General features: G+C 40.1%; 1 protein-coding gene across 1 annotated transcript in view; it reads right to left on the reverse strand.

Moving 5' to 3' along the window:
* Positions 1-17,374, reverse strand: part of LOC134569130 (FRAS1-related extracellular matrix protein 1-like) — a 151,226-nt gene that overhangs the window by 55,563 nt on the left and 78,289 nt on the right. Inside the window, exon 23 of the mRNA XM_063428038.1 lies at positions 13,477-13,672. Within this exon, the coding sequence (XP_063284108.1) occupies positions 13,477-13,672 (196 nt within the window). The remainder of the gene's footprint in view (positions 1-13,476; positions 13,673-17,374) is intronic.

A 17,374-nucleotide genomic window follows, 5' to 3' on the forward strand; every position in this document is an offset into this window, starting at 1 on the left:
AGCCTGCTTCCTTGAGCTTCTGGCAAAGATATCTCTAATGAGACAGAAAGGGGTATTTTTTATATACACCCCTTTACTTATTAACCCTTAATAGGGAACACATGGGATGGGTAGCAGCATTGTAACCAGGCTGTGTGATACAAAGTAAATACAAATACAAAAAGAGAAGTCCTGCGCTTAAGCTGCAAGGACTACAACACACATCAGCCCCAATATATAGTAAAAACCAAAGAAAAGAAAATGTTACTTGCGCTTTTTCCTTAATCCCTATGTATATTTAGACAAATGGAGGTCATTTAGTTGCTCCAATGGCCATTGGAGGGATGCCCGCCTGCCAACGTCAAGGCAGACCCCCCCTAAGCGGGTCCTAACACTGACCCTTCAGCCTGCTTCCTTGAGCTTCTGGCAAAGATATCTCTAATGAGACAGAAAGGGGTATTTTTTATATACACCCCTTTACTTATTAACCCTTAATAGGGAACACATGGGATGGGTAGCAGCATTGTAACCAGGCTGTGTGATACAAAGTAAATACAAATACAAAAAGAGAAGTCCTGCGCTTAAGCTGCAAGGACTACAACACACATCAGCCCCAATATATAGTAAAAACCAAAGAAAAGAAAATGTTACTTGCGCTTTTTCCTTAATCCCTATGTATATTTAGACAAATGGAGGTCATTTAGTTGCTCCAATGGCCATTGGAGGGATGCCCGCCTGCCAACGTCAAGGCAGACCCCCCCTAAGCGGGTCCTAACACTGACCCTTCAGCCTGCTTCCTTGAGCTTCTGGCAAAGATATCTCTAATGAGACAGAAAGGGGTATTTTTTATATACACCCCTTTACTTATTAACCCTTAATAGGGAACACATGGGATGGGTAGCAGCATTGTAACCAGGCTGTGTGATACAAAGTAAATACAAATACAAAAAGAGAAGTCCTGCGCTTAAGCTGCAAGGACTACAACACACATCAGCCCCAATATATAGTAAAAACCAAAGAAAAGAAAATGTTACTTGCGCTTTTTCCTTAATCCCTATGTATATTTAGACAAATGGAGGTCATTTAGTTGCTCCAATGGCCATTGGAGGGATGCCCGCCTGCCAACGTCAAGGCAGACCCCCCCTAAGCGGGTCCTAACACTGACCCTTCAGCCTGCTTCCTTGAGCTTCTGGCAAAGATATCTCTAATGAGACAGAAAGGGGTATTTTTTATATACACCCCTTTACTTATTAACCCTTAATAGGGAACACATGGGATGGGTAGCAGCATTGTAACCAGGCTGTGTGATACAAAGTAAATACAAATACAAAAAGAGAAGTCCTGCGCTTAAGCTGCAAGGACTACAACACACATCAGCCCCAATATATAGTAAAAACCAAAGAAAAGAAAATGTTACTTGCGCTTTTTCCTTAATCCCTATGTATATTTAGACAAATGGAGGTCATTTAGTTGCTCCAATGGCCATTGGAGGGATGCCCGCCTGCCAACGTCAAGGCAGACCCCCCCTAAGCGGGTCCTAACACTGACCCTTCAGCCTGCTTCCTTGAGCTTCTGGCAAAGATATCTCTAATGAGACAGAAAGGGGTATTTTTTATATACACCCCTTTACTTATTAACCCTTAATAGGGAACACATGGGATGGGTAGCAGCATTGTAACCAGGCTGTGTGATACAAAGTAAATACAAATACAAAAAGAGAAGTCCTGCGCTTAAGCTGCAAGGACTACAACACACATCAGCCCCAATATATAGTAAAAACCAAAGAAAAGAAAATGTTACTTGCGCTTTTTCCTTAATCCCTATGTATATTTAGACAAATGGAGGTCATTTAGTTGCTCCAATGGCCATTGGAGGGATGCCCGCCTGCCAACGTCAAGGCAGACCCCCCCTAAGCGGGTCCTAACACTGACCCTTCAGCCTGCTTCCTTGAGCTTCTGGCAAAGATATCTCTAATGAGACAGAAAGGGGTATTTTTTATATACACCCCTTTACTTATTAACCCTTAATAGGGAACACATGGGATGGGTAGCAGCATTGTAACCAGGCTGTGTGATACAAAGTAAATACAAATACAAAAAGAGAAGTCCTGCGCTTAAGCTGCAAGGACTACAACACACATCAGCCCCAATATATAGTAAAAACCAAAGAAAAGAAAATGTTACTTGCGCTTTTTCCTTAATCCCTATGTATATTTAGACAAATGGAGGTCATTTAGTTGCTCCAATGGCCATTGGAGGGATGCCCGCCTGCCAACGTCAAGGCAGACCCCCCCTAAGCGGGTCCTAACACTGACCCTTCAGCCTGCTTCCTTGAGCTTCTGGCAAAGATATCTCTAATGAGACAGAAAGGGGTATTTTTTATATACACCCCTTTACTTATTAACCCTTAATAGGGAACACATGGGATGGGTAGCAGCATTGTAACCAGGCTGTGTGATACAAAGTAAATACAAATACAAAAAGAGAAGTCCTGCGCTTAAGCTGCAAGGACTACAACACACATCAGCCCCAATATATAGTAAAAACCAAAGAAAAGAAAATGTTACTTGCGCTTTTTCCTTAATCCCTATGTATATTTAGACAAATGGAGGTCATTTAGTTGCTCCAATGGCCATTGGAGGGATGCCCGCCTGCCAACGTCAAGGCAGACCCCCCCTAAGCGGGTCCTAACACTGACCCTTCAGCCTGCTTCCTTGAGCTTCTGGCAAAGATATCTCTAATGAGACAGAAAGGGGTATTTTTTATATACACCCCTTTACTTATTAACCCTTAATAGGGAACACATGGGATGGGTAGCAGCATTGTAACCAGGCTGTGTGATACAAAGTAAATACAAATACAAAAAGAGAAGTCCTGCGCTTAAGCTGCAAGGACTACAACACACATCAGCCCCAATATATAGTAAAAACCAAAGAAAAGAAAATGTTACTTGCGCTTTTTCCTTAATCCCTATGTATATTTAGACAAATGGAGGTCATTTAGTTGCTCCAATGGCCATTGGAGGGATGCCCGCCTGCCAACGTCAAGGCAGACCCCCCTAAGCGGGTCCTAACACTGACCCTTCAGCCTGCTTCCTTGAGCTTCTGGCAAAGATATCTCTAATGAGACAGAAAGGGGTATTTTTTATATACACCCCTTTACTTATTAACCCTTAATAGGGAACACATGGGATGGGTAGCAGCATTGTAACCAGGCTGTGTGATACAAAGTAAATACAAATACAAAAAGAGAAGTCCTGCGCTTAAGCTGCAAGGACTACAACACACATCAGCCCCAATATATAGTAAAAACCAAAGAAAAGAAAATGTTACTTGCGCTTTTTCCTTAATCCCTATGTATATTTAGACAAATGGAGGTCATTTAGTTGCTCCAATGGCCATTGGAGGGATGCCCGCCTGCCAACGTCAAGGCAGACCCCCCCTAAGCGGGTCCTAACACTGACCCTTCAGCCTGCTTCCTTGAGCTTCTGGCGCAAGTAACATTTTCTTTTCTTTGGTTTTTACTATATATTGGGGCTGATGTGTGTTGTAGTCCTTGCAGCTTAAGCGCAGGACTTCTCTTTTTGTATTTGTATTTACTTTGTATCACACAGCCTGGTTACAATGCTGCTACCCATCCCATGTGTTCCCTATTAAGGGTTAATAAGTAAAGGGGTGTATATAAAAAATACCCCTTTCTGTCTCATTAGAGATATCTTTGCCAGAAGCTCAAGGAAGCAGGCTGAAGGGTCAGTGTTAGGACCCGCTTAGGGGGGGTCTGCCTTGACGTTGGCAGGCGGGCATCCCTCCAATGGCCATTGGAGCAACTAAATGACCTCCATTTGTCTAAATATACATAGGGATTAAGGAAAAAGCGCAAGTAACATTTTCTTTTCTTTGGTTTTTACTATATATTGGGGCTGATGTGTGTTGTAGTCCTTGCAGCTTAAGCGCAGGACTTCTCTTTTTGTATTTGTATTTACTTTGTATCACACAGCCTGGTTACAATGCTGCTACCCATCCCATGTGTTCCCTATTAAGGGTTAATAAGTAAAGGGGTGTATATAAAAAATACCCCTTTCTGTCTCATTAGAGATATCTTTGCCAGAAGCTCAAGGAAGCAGGCTGAAGGGTCAGTGTTAGGACCCGCTTAGGGGGGGTCTGCCTTGACGTTGGCAGGCGGGCATCCCTCCAATGGCCATTGGAGCAACTAAATGACCTCCATTTGTCTAAATATACATAGGGATTAAGGAAAAAGCGCAAGTAACATTTTCTTTTCTTTGGTTTTTACTATATATTGGGGCTGATGTGTGTTGTAGTCCTTGCAGCTTAAGCGCAGGACTTCTCTTTTTGTATTTGTATTTACTTTGTATCACACAGCCTGGTTACAATGCTGCTACCCATCCCATGTGTTCCCTATTAAGGGTTAATAAGTAAAGGGGTGTATATAAAAAATACCCCTTTCTGTCTCATTAGAGATATCTTTGCCAGAAGCTCAAGGAAGCAGGATGAAGGGTCAGTGTTAGGACCCGCTTAGGGGGGGTCTGCCTTGACGTTGGCAGGCGGGCATCCCTCCAATGGCCATTGGAGCAACTAAATGACCTCCATTTGTCTAAATATACATAGGGATTAAGGAAAAAGCGCAAGTAACATTTTCTTTTCTTTGGTTTTTACTATATATTGGGGCTGATGTGTGTTGTAGTCCTTGCAGCTTAAGCGCAGGACTTCTCTTTTTGTATTTGTATTTACTTTGTATCACACAGCCTGGTTACAATGCTGCTACCCATCCCATGTGTTCCCTATTAAGGGTTAATAAGTAAAGGGGTGTATATAAAAAATACCCCTTTCTGTCTCATTAGAGATATCTTTGCCAGAAGCTCAAGGAAGCAGGCTGAAGGGTCAGTGTTAGGACCCGCTTAGGGGGGGTCTGCCTTGACGTTGGCAGGCGGGCATCCCTCCAATGGCCATTGGAGCAACTAAATGACCTCCATTTGTCTAAATATACATAGGGATTAAGGAAAAAGCGCAAGTAACATTTTCTTTTCTTTGGTTTTTACTATATATTGGGGCTGATGTGTGTTGTAGTCCTTGCAGCTTAAGCGCAGGACTTCTCTTTTTGTATTTGTATTTACTTTGTATCACACAGCCTGGTTACAATGCTGCTACCCATCCCATGTGTTCCCTATTAAGGGTTAATAAGTAAAGGGGTGTATATAAAAAATACCCCTTTCTGTCTCATTAGAGATATCTTTGCCAGAAGCTCAAGGAAGCAGGCTGAAGGGTCAGTGTTAGGACCCGCTTAGGGGGGGTCTGCCTTGACGTTGGCAGGCGGGCATCCCTCCAATGGCCATTGGAGCAACTAAATGACCTCCATTTGTCTAAATATACATAGGGATTAAGGAAAAAGCGCAAGTAACATTTTCTTTTCTTTGGTTTTTACTATATATTGGGGCTGATGTGTGTTGTAGTCCTTGCAGCTTAAGCGCAGGACTTCTCTTTTTGTATTTGTATTTACTTTGTATCACACAGCCTGGTTACAATGCTGCTACCCATCCCATGTGTTCCCTATTAAGGGTTAATAAGTAAAGGGGTGTATATAAAAAATACCCCTTTCTGTCTCATTAGAGATATCTTTGCCAGAAGCTCAAGGAAGCAGGCTGAAGGGTCAGTGTTAGGACCCGCTTAGGGGGGGTCTGCCTTGACGTTGGCAGGCGGGCATCCCTCCAATGGCCATTGGAGCAACTAAATGACCTCCATTTGTCTAAATATACATAGGGATTAAGGAAAAAGCGCAAGTAACATTTTCTTTTCTTTGGTTTTTACTATATATTGGGGCTGATGTGTGTTGTAGTCCTTGCAGCTTAAGCGCAGGACTTCTCTTTTTGTATTTGTATTTACTTTGTATCACACAGCCTGGTTACAATGCTGCTACCCATCCCATGTGTTCCCTATTAAGGGTTAATAAGTAAAGGGGTGTATATAAAAAATACCCCTTTCTGTCTCATTAGAGATATCTTTGCCAGAAGCTCAAGGAAGCAGGCTGAAGGGTCAGTGTTAGGACCCGCTTAGGGGGGGTCTGCCTTGACGTTGGCAGGCGGGCATCCCTCCAATGGCCATTGGAGCAACTAAATGACCTCCATTTGTCTAAATATACATAGGGATTAAGGAAAAAGCGCAAGTAACATTTTCTTTTCTTTGGTTTTTACTATATATTGGGGCTGATGTGTGTTGTAGTCCTTGCAGCTTAAGCGCAGGACTTCTCTTTTTGTATTTGTATTTACTTTGTATCACACAGCCTGGTTACAATGCTGCTACCCATCCCATGTGTTCCCTATTAAGGGTTAATAAGTAAAGGGGTGTATATAAAAAATACCCCTTTCTGTCTCATTAGAGATATCTTTGCCAGAAGCTCAAGGAAGCAGGCTGAAGGGTCAGTGTTAGGACCCGCTTAGGGGGGGTCTGCCTTGACGTTGGCAGGCGGGCATCCCTCCAATGGCCATTGGAGCAACTAAATGACCTCCATTTGTCTAAATATACATAGGGATTAAGGAAAAAGCGCAAGTAACATTTTCTTTTCTTTGGTTTTTACTATATATTGGGGCTGATGTGTGTTGTAGTCCTTGCAGCTTAAGCGCAGGACTTCTCTTTTTGTATTTGTATTTACTTTGTATCACACAGCCTGGTTACAATGCTGCTACCCATCCCATGTGTTCCCTATTAAGGGTTAATAAGTAAAGGGGTGTATATAAAAAATACCCCTTTCTGTCTCATTAGAGATATCTTTGCCAGAAGCTCAAGGAAGCAGGCTGAAGGGTCAGTGTTAGGACCCGCTTAGGGGGGGTCTGCCTTGACGTTGGCAGGCGGGCATCCCTCCAATGGCCATTGGAGCAACTAAATGACCTCCATTTGTCTAAATATACATAGGGATTAAGGAAAAAGCGCAAGTAACATTTTCTTTTCTTTGGTTTTTACTATATATTGGGGCTGATGTGTGTTGTAGTCCTTGCAGCTTAAGCGCAGGACTTCTCTTTTTGTATTTGAATATAATATATATGTTCAGAAACATATTAGTAATATATGTAAATCGGGTTCATGCAAAGAGGGTGAAAAGGTATTAAAGAAAAACACACTTATTGCATCAAATTTACAAAGCCAAACTTTTAAAAGCTTTCCTCATTTCTTTCTCGGGATGAGGAATATATCGGTTGTAGACTGAGGATTTCCATCTGCCCAATCTTTTAAAAATATGCACTGGAGTGTCAGTGTTGAAGGAGACCGAAGCTGCCCCTATTCTAAATGAAAGACGCGAGACATGGATACAACCCAATCTTAGGAGTAGTGAGAGTAGTGAGAGTAGTGGAGAAATGTGTGTGGCATGACTGAGTGTGGGAAAGTAAGAGTCAAGTATTTTAACTGGGCACTAGTTCTAGGTGGGATAAAGTGGTATAGCGGATGGATGAGTAGTTTGGTTCGTTTTAGAGGTTTGTAGAGAAAGTATATAGTGATCATGATTTTTAGCGATATCCAATATTTTTAAGGTGGTCTCAAACAAACATAAAATGCTATATAAAATTTGTGGGAATATCGAATAGTCGTGTACAGTAAATCAGAGAGGGCTCAGAATATCGAACCATCGATCGGTAACCTAGATGAAGTAGGGGGTCTATCTGTTTTATTAAATACGCGGTACTATGCTTTTAATGGGATAGGACGTTAAGAAAGGTGTGTGATTGGGATAAGTGGTTGTGGCTGTATTTACCTTATCCTGGGACCGACCTGGTTCCTAAGCTTGAGCCGCGCGTGGCTGGATCACTCCTGCCTCCACACGAGCCGCATGCGGCTTGATCTCCTCTTCTGTCTTAGCCGCGTGCACTGACCGCAGTGATCGGTCACGTAACCCGCCTGGCACTAGGAGCACGGCTTGAGTCACGAGCTCGCTCTTAAAGGGGTAGTGGGAGCCAAAAGTTAATTCAGGCTCCCATTGGCCCACGTCATTCCAGCACCCCCACACACGAACGTTTTGGGGGCACAATAGCTTGAATTTAAAAAAACACTTTTTTGACTGTAATATAATAGCAGTCAGTTTCCTTCACACGTGTGCGTTTCAGGGCCTGCCAGGGCACAGTGTCACACCAGTGCAACTCATATCTGGTGTAACAGTAGTGTACATAAAAAAAAAAAACAACTAGAAATTTGACTGTGAAACAATAGCAGTCAGTTTCCTTCACACGTGTGCGTTTCAGGGCCTGCCAGGGCACAGTGTCACACCAGTGCAACTCATATCTGGTGTAACAGTAGTGTACATTTTAAAAAAAATACAGGGGGCTTGTTGTCACCTTTCGGGGACCCTTGGTGTTGTACGTGGCTGGGTGGAGGAAGAGACCTTCAATGACATCAGTGAGGACAAGGAACGGGACATGGCTAGCTTGGTATCCAACCTTGTGCAAATGGGGAGTTTGCGGTTGTGCAAATGGACTGTTTGCGGTTGTTTGCGGTGCGTTAAACGGGGAGTTTGGTCTGTCACTGTGAAGCGGGCGTAACCCTTACACTACCTGATCGATACAACATCATACCTGATGTTTTAAAGCACGTTATTCCAAACAATTTAGGAATGTTAGGTGATTTATGCCCTTTATGGATTAAAACCAGACTCTGCATCAACTATGTAATTTTCCATGTGAGTTTTGCCATGGATCCCCCTCCGGCATGCCACAGTCCAGGTGTTAATCCCCTTGAAACAACTTTTCCATCACTATTGTGACCAGAAAGAGTCCCTGTGGGTTTTAAAATTCGCCTGCCTTTTGAAGTCTATGGTGGTTCGCCGGGTTCGCCCGTTCGCGAACATTTGCGGAAGTTCGCGTTCGTCGTTCGTGAACGGAAAATTTTATGTCCGCAACATCACTATCACACAACACTCAGGGCAATAAGACCATGTAGACAGGGCTGAAACTGCACTCTCTGCATTTTAGACTCTTAGTGAGTCGACTTACTCAATTGGCTGGCAGCCGCCAGGCTGACCTGCCAGTCTCTGGACAGACCATAGATTCACTCCCTTTGGGCAGTGTGAAAGAATTTACCTTGATTCCAAGGCTCAAGCTTGTAGGTGTCATATTAGATATCCTATATTAAAATTAAGTTAAGGTACGACCAACAGTAGATTTGTTTTTACAGCAGTGACATGCTTCTCTTTACTGGGGTGCCCGCGTTTACACCATTGCATCTCTAGGCTGCACCCTTGTCTCCCACCCACTGATGTCCCATTGATGGGAAACCAACCAATGTTGGGGGTTATGAGATACTCACTTTTACCAGTAAAAATGTCAAATTCAGTAGCAGTTTATTGTTTGCTACAGATTTTCATGTATATGTGTTGGGGAACAAAAAAACATCAGTAAAGAGCTGCAACCTGCAAATCCACAGGATATCTTACGAACAATACAAAAAAGAAAAACATTAATGTTGCTGTGCTGAGAATTTAAAATGAAATCTACTCCAAATGTTTCAAAATATGAAAAATCTTTCAAATAGTTTCTAGTTTCCAATGACAATGACATATGAAGTTCAGAGTCAACCGTCTATTGAAAAATATGAGCAATGCAAAATTCAAAAATAGTGCAACATAGTATATCTAATTAGATCAGAACACACACAGAATGCACAATCATGTGGACCTGATGATACCCACCCTTAAATGTTCTCCATCATCTAAGGTCCAGAAGACCTTCTATCAATCACTTACATGTTAGAACTAAAAAACACACTGAGCCCATGGGCCATAGCCAGGATTCCGACAATTTCTTACACCTGCTGCAAATGTTTAAAGGGGGAGTGGAAAATGTTGCAGATTTGGTGGCAGTGCTCAGTGTTTTTAATTTGTAGAGAGAGAGATGTATGCCAAAAGATTGAGAATTCACACCCCAAAAGTAACCTGCAAATTTGTTCTCTACGTCTGTCTTCCAGCCCTCTTTAGTTTTCTCTGACACTCCATAATTTCCTCCATATTCCAGCTATAGAGGCCCATCTCAACCAGGAACCACCAGAGCACCAGTATGGTATTATTGGTGCATGGTGTGATATAGATTGTAAACACAATACCATTGCTCAGATTGATTTCCAAAATACAATTTAAGTCTACATTCCAAATACTATCCTTATGGGATGAATAGAATTCTATGAAGAGATGTGGGCATTCCTTTACATTTTATTGTATCTTCTTCCTGTCATATTTATCTTCCAATATTGTTGTTGTTTTCTGTTTTCAAACTTTTAATTAATACTAAATGACCATACAGTATTAATATTATTTTTATTTTTAAAGAGTGCCAATAATCAAAATATCTTCACCACTTTGATGAGCTGATGGAACGTCTACTACAATAAGGCCAGAGACGAATGGAAGTATTTAGAAAATTGAGCAGACTAGATGGGCCGAATGGTTCTTATCTGCCGTCACTTTCTATGTTTCTATGTTTCTACAAACTTTCACCAAGAGCTAAAACCGGTGGGAAATGACCACCTGCGAGGCTGAGAGGCCATCTGAGATGCTTAGAACTCCGACCAGGCAAGTCACACAAGAATTAAATAAGGTGTTAATGCATACACTCACAAATTCGTAATCCTTCATTAAAAACCATATACCTTGCTTTTTTTCCCCCCAAACACAGTTAAAGGTTTTACTTAAACCAAAATAAAGACTTCTTTGCTAAATCTTACAAGGGTTAACATGAAGGGTTTTGTTCTTTCTAGATATTTAGGAATTACATTTTTCTATTGCTGTGTTTGAAATAAAGGTTACACTTTATTCCTTTAATGGATATCTAATCACCACGTACAATTAAATGTATAAACATGTTTTATTTATGATCTCATTCTAGTATGAGGTTCTAAAACGCATTAATAGTAATAGGTTACCTTATTGTGTGTAGAGGGATTTAATTCCCTTTTTTTTTTGGCAAAGAGCACCCAAACATTTTTTTTTTATGATTATAATTAGGGTAACCTTTTCTTTTTTGCCATTTTCCATGATGCATAAAGTGCCCTGATAATTATTTGGAATTAATGGATTATCTGAAGTGCCAGTTGGCTCTCTTTTGGCCAAAAAGTGTTACGAATGCAGCTGTTTACTAATAACGAATGTCTCAGCTGTAACAGAAATAAATTAGATGCATTTAATTGGTAGGACGCAGATCCACCTCTCTTTATTACAATGTCGCTGCATGTTTGTTTATGATGTCAGGATACATGGCAGACTGACAAAGTGTTTATGAATCACGGTTTGCAGATGGCTCTCCTAGTTCTTAGTACTTATGGGCACAAGTAGCATTACAAATCAACAGAGAGTTTTTGCCAGAGAAGGACCCCTGAGAGTTAGCTGTCTTTGATGTCATGGTGCCAATCTCTGACTGGCAGAAACATTATTTCGCAAACCCACATTCAATAAATCACAGGCATCTGGCAAGATTTATAGAAATCTAACACTTTTAATCAAGGATACTGGCGCTCTTCTGTTTATAGACTAAAAGTCTGAACATCCACAAGCACTATAATCAGAGTGTGTCTATCCTTGCACTCCGTAATCAGAGGCAACACTGTTCCTCTCTCATCTCACTTTTTTTAAAATGTGAACTTTGAAAAGTGCTAAAAACTGAAAATGTGAATATTTTAGGGGGAAAAAAAAAGGACTTGGTTTTGGTATAAGACGTAAATTGAAGTTTAATTTGAAATTTACAAATCAACTCCACGTCTACTACAATAAGGCCAGAGACTAATGAAAGTATTTAGAAAATTGGGCAGGTTCTTATCTGCCGTCACATTCTATGTTTCTATGTTTCTACAAACTTTCACGAAGAGCTAAAACCTGGAGACTGGAAAGTAGTTACTGTGTCACAGTAAAGATTTTTTTTTTGTAAGAGAAATACTCTGTAAGCTTTCTAACGGAATGGAAAAATAGCTCAACACACTATTAAATATTTATGTTTTATCATCGTTTCTATAGTCTTGTAGTTATATTTGAATTTAAATTTGTAGGTATTTCTATACGAATGATTTCAGTGAAATTTTGGTCTGAATTGAGATGCGATCGCTCTTAAATTTCATGTCTGTACTAGTCACGTAGATAATGATAGGTTATTGGCGCAAACTACACTATAAGAGATTATAGGGATTATTTCTACATCTCTGCAGATTTAAAAAAAAAAAATTCTGATATCGCGAGTTTAGTCCAAATTTTAGTTCATGGCATTGTGGATAGGTTCTTAAGTGCCATGTTAGTATGGACTATTAATATATCAGTACGAAGGAAGCTTCTTCTTGTGTTGTTGGTCATCGTGACGATGAGATCCACCAAGATTCGTCTATAGACTTGAAAATGCAAATCATCTATTCAGCTATGCGCATACTGAATGCTGTTTTCATTTCCTTAATTTGCTTGTCTGCTAATCCCAAATACAAATAGAGATCAACTGATTTGCTCAGTATGATTACAGACATGTACTTGGAGGGAATGAAAGAATAAGTAAAGTCCAGTAATAAAAATCACATTAAATTTACTGTTTGCACATATCCACATTCTCAAGCTCTCACAATTGTCAAAAGTAAGGTAAATACACCAATTTAAAGAATATAATGTCATATTACAAATAAGTAATTCAATAAAGGCAGGCTAATTACAAAGTCTTTACCACGGGCAAGGGGGAAGAGGTGCTCTATTTATGTTTTTTTAAAAAGTGAGACAGAGAGATTGATCCATGCATATTTTTTGTCTGAAGCAATAAATGCGACCAGAGTGAATTTAGCTACGTGGCCACCTTAAAACTGTGACGGCACCTGTCTACATCTACGAATCATAAAAGTACATGTGCAGGTATAGCTTCCTGTGTTGAGTCTCTCCAGTGGCATCTGGCTGAGTCTGATGGGAGTCCGGTCCAGGGCATACATATATTTATTTTTTTAACAAACAGTTTCCCTTTCAGTGAATTTTTTTTTGTGTGTGGCAAAACTAAAACTAAAAAATAAAAATTGGTGTCAGATTTAGAACACTGAGACACTATGTAGCAAAATCTCCCCCTCTGTATTGCATGAAGACAATGGAGACAGAGCAAAACAAGACTGATTTGATCTCTGTGAGTGACTTTTACTGAGATCTCATGTATCTAGCAGTCTTAGATTGATTGTCATGGTGGGCCCAGTCTCCAGAAGACATCCAGTAAAAGCATTTATGCAGAAATATCAATACTCAGTGGATGGCAGTTTGTGTTCAGCTTCACGATGTGTCAGACATATAATTAGTTGTTTACAACCACCCTCTGTGATAGACTGGTCTTGTCCGCTATTGCTTATGGGTGGAAATCACCCAATGGAGCCTTAGGTATCAACGAAAGCAAGCAGTTTTCAAATGGTTGTTACATATCTACATACTTATGTTCCTTATTATTATTGATGTGATCAATATGAAATCAAAGCTCTAAAGATGTACAGTGGAATATAAAATGGAAACTTACCTTTTTCTAGGTTAAGAACAGAAATGTAGAAACTTTCTGGAGGGGAGCTGTGTCCTCCGTCTGTTACGTAAAATCTGAAGTTATCATGTCCTTTGCACCCAAGGATAACGGTATGAAAATACCAGATACGGTTCATGTCAACATCTTCCTGTGTAAAATTCATTCCAGGGTAAAGTGTCACCCAAACTGATGCCGCCTAGAATAATGGAATAGGAGCAGTGTAATCAATAAAAAAAACAAAAAAATAAAAAATGCTACATGTCCATACATATGTAGATACAAAGTTACATAGTCTGAAAAGAGACATGCATTGATCAAGTTCAGTCTTTCTCACATCTGTTTTTTTCTGTTGATCCAAAAGAAGGCAAACAACTCAATTTGAAGCGCTTCCAATTTTGCAACAAACTAAGGGGGAAAAAAATGTTGACCCCAGAATGGCAGTCAGGTCTCTCCTTGAATGAAGAAGCTATTATCCCACAAATTAAAAATAACATCCCTAAAACATATGTTTTTTAAGTATTCACTCAGTTGCTGTTTAAACATCTGATAAAACCACCTCTTCAGGCAGATAATTCCATATCCTTATTGTTCTTACTGTAAAAAAAATCAACAACTTTCCTTTGCCTTATACTAAATCTCCTTTCTTCCAGTCTAAATGTGTGACCTCGTATGATGGAGTACAAACAACAGTTAGTCATCAAAGTTCAATTCTTGCAAGTTGAAAGTGAATTCAAAATGTTAAGCAAAAAATAGATCATTTTAAAACATAACAGCCAGTTAACAAGTCACTCTTTAGCGAATAACCCTGCGAAATATCCCTTATGATTATCCAGCAAAACTGACTAAATAAATAAGATGTGTAGGACCTCACCAGTCATTCACATCTTTTAGACAATGCAGAGAGATCACCAGATTAAAACGTTCAAGTCCCTTAATAACACAAGGAAATCAAGAGGGATTAGGAAAAAAATGTTACAACTAGAGAGTGGAGACTTGAAAATAGTGACCAACTATAAGAATGTCGGTTATTTAGTTCAGTCATTACATTTCAAAGGATGTCATTCACCTATCCAGTGTGATGGTGACGGTGATGGTGCGGCATTGAGCGTAATGGTTGAAGCTCATTCGTCTTGAAACAAATGAGTTTCACTTTGTCTTGTAAATCCAGAGAAGTATTGTATAACTGTCTTGAATGATCATATACCTAGCCCCACTTATTGCTAACATCAGATTATCAGTACAGTGATACCATGTAAATTTTGCATATCGCCATAGATTAGGAATCAAGATTTAGTAAATAGGTTAATCTGTAAAATATCTCTAAGAAAATCAAAGCCTACACTTTGCACACGCCAACAAAGGCACGTTTTTCTCATTCTAAAGAATTAAGGCTGAAATTAGAAATCCCGTTTTGGCTTTGTCTCCAATATGTTATTTGGGTTTAACATTCTCCCGTTGTTTAAATGGAACCTTCGTTTCATTCTGATTTTATGTTGCCTGACTGCTATTATCTTCACTAATATTTGAAACCTTGAGCAGAAACGTTTCAGTTAATGCAGATGATTCCGATTAGTGCCTTTAATGTCTCCCGTAGCTCACCAACAGGGGTTACCATGCAACAGCTGCTCACAAATGTAACTGTGCTGATTTTGTTAGTTATGTTCACATAGACCTGTCCACCTGGAGCATGGAAACAGACAGTCTATTGTTTTACACAAGGCAGGAATGATTTCTTATGTTAATTTAGCAGATTGAGAGAAACAGGCAACAGTATTACAGGCTTTATCCAAAGCACTAAACCAGTAAATAATTGGCGTGGCTTCAAGTTTTCGAAATAAGTGAGTAATGTTAAACGGTTAAACCTATGTCCAACTCTAGATTATTTTCTTTTTTCTGTAATGAATTCTAATTAAACGGGCACTACTGTCACCATATCTAAATGAAGTTGTTATGTGTCAAGAGGCTCTCGGGTGAACTCTTAAAATAAGGGGTTGAACTGTTCTCAAATGGTTTAACCCCAAAGGTTGCTTCCATCGCCGAATCCCCAGGTCCCCCAGGTGGGATCTAGCTTCTGAATCTGAGTTACAGGATGCGCAGAGTGCCGCTGGGCAGGGGGTGGTGATGATTGGCTAAAGGTGTCAGCTGACACTCTAGGGCAGGCCAATCTGTAGCTCCCCATTCATAGGAAAGGTTAGAGAAAGGTTTAACCCCTTAGGATAAGATTGCTCCAGAAGGCCTCCTGGCACCATAACATCTCACTTAGATGAAGTTGTTATGGTGACCAGAGTGCCCCTTTAAGTGTTTTCTATTAAACAATGCTGACAGTTGCCTTCTAAGTGCTATATTGATAGTTGCAGGTCATTGCCGTCGTGTGACAAAGGCAGTAGCATACTTTCAGTGGCTGCTTAGTTGCCATCATGTGACAGAGACAGGACTTCCATCAACTACAATAGTAACAGTACCATGTGGCTTACCATTAAGTGACAGTGAAAGCAGTATTCTTCAACTGCCACATTCAGAGTGCAGGCCACTTACTGTCACGTGACAGAGGTATTAGCGTACATTAAAGGAACCACAACCCTTACAGTGTGCTGTGGTGGTTATAGTGTCACGAGTGCCCTGGTACATGCCCAATGTAAGCAGTGAAACCCTACAGTAATGGTTTGACTTCTGACCTGGGGTCCACTACTTAGCCTCGCTCTAGGCCTACTCTCAGATTAAGCTAAGCCTGCAAGATCAGGGTTTAGCTCCGGAGAGCTAACGGAAATGCATAAGCAGGAGCTTTAGGCTCTTCTAAAGGCTGAGAGGATACAGGGAGTGGCGCTCAGTGGGCCCCAGATAACAAATCAAACCGTTACTAAACAGTTTGACTACTTACATGAGGGGTGTCAGATCACTCCGAGCTCCATAACCAGTACTACTGCATGCTCTAGTAATTACGATGCTTGAAGTGTTTCTTACCAGCATCTCACCTGACTACAACAGTTAGTTCAGTCTATTATTTTCATTACTGACCTTGTATAATCCCTAATCTTTGTAGAGCTCTGCAGATAAGGTCACCATAGAAGATTTGTAAACTGACATTAAATTCACTAAAGTGGGAATTCAAGGTGAATTTGAAATTTAAGATCAAAGCAGCCAAACTGGAAGCATAACTGACTTGAATCCTCACTTTAGTAAATAATCCTGTATAAATGCGTGGTATATTCAGCATCTTGCAGGTTCCTTTTTAACATATATAATACAAATTGTTGCAAATTCGTACTCTTATAAGCATCACACCCCATACTACTTTTGTTCCAAGCACGTTCAGATTGGCTCAAATCATTTTAGTCTTAAACATGAATGAAAAACCGCAACTGAAATGTGGCTTTGACGTGATTTTTCACATATGGCCTTAAAACTTGCTGTTAAGTCTTGGGAGTGCATTCCCTCATTATTGAAAGGACACTATGGCAACAAAAGAACACCATCTGCAAAAAGCAGACAAAATGAACGCAAAGCCAATAAAATAGTCTTTTCTGGCACCTAGAAGATTTTCCATTCTCCAAAAGCCTTTCTAGCGTTTCTATACTAATTTACAGTGTCTGTCATCAGAAAATATTTGATTCATGAAATAGAATCCTACAATTTTTATTTTTTTATTTTTTTTGCTCTGTGGTAAAAAATGGCTTTGCGTACATACTGAAATCCTAGTATTTATTAGGTATATTTCCTTGTTCTCAATGGCGCCAAAAATACGACTCTTAATATTGCTTTCTTCACCTTTTTTTAAACGATGTGAAACTCATTATATTTTACAGCTCTGCGCAAAAAAAATCTTATTATTTCGTTTTAAGATTATGGAGTGACATAATACTATTAGCAGATGTGTTACCCAAAGATATTGACTTTTACT

This window comes from Pelobates fuscus, chromosome 7 (genome assembly GCF_036172605.1).
Source record: "Pelobates fuscus isolate aPelFus1 chromosome 7, aPelFus1.pri, whole genome shotgun sequence".
Classification (NCBI taxonomy): Eukaryota; Metazoa; Chordata; class Amphibia; order Anura; family Pelobatidae; genus Pelobates; species Pelobates fuscus.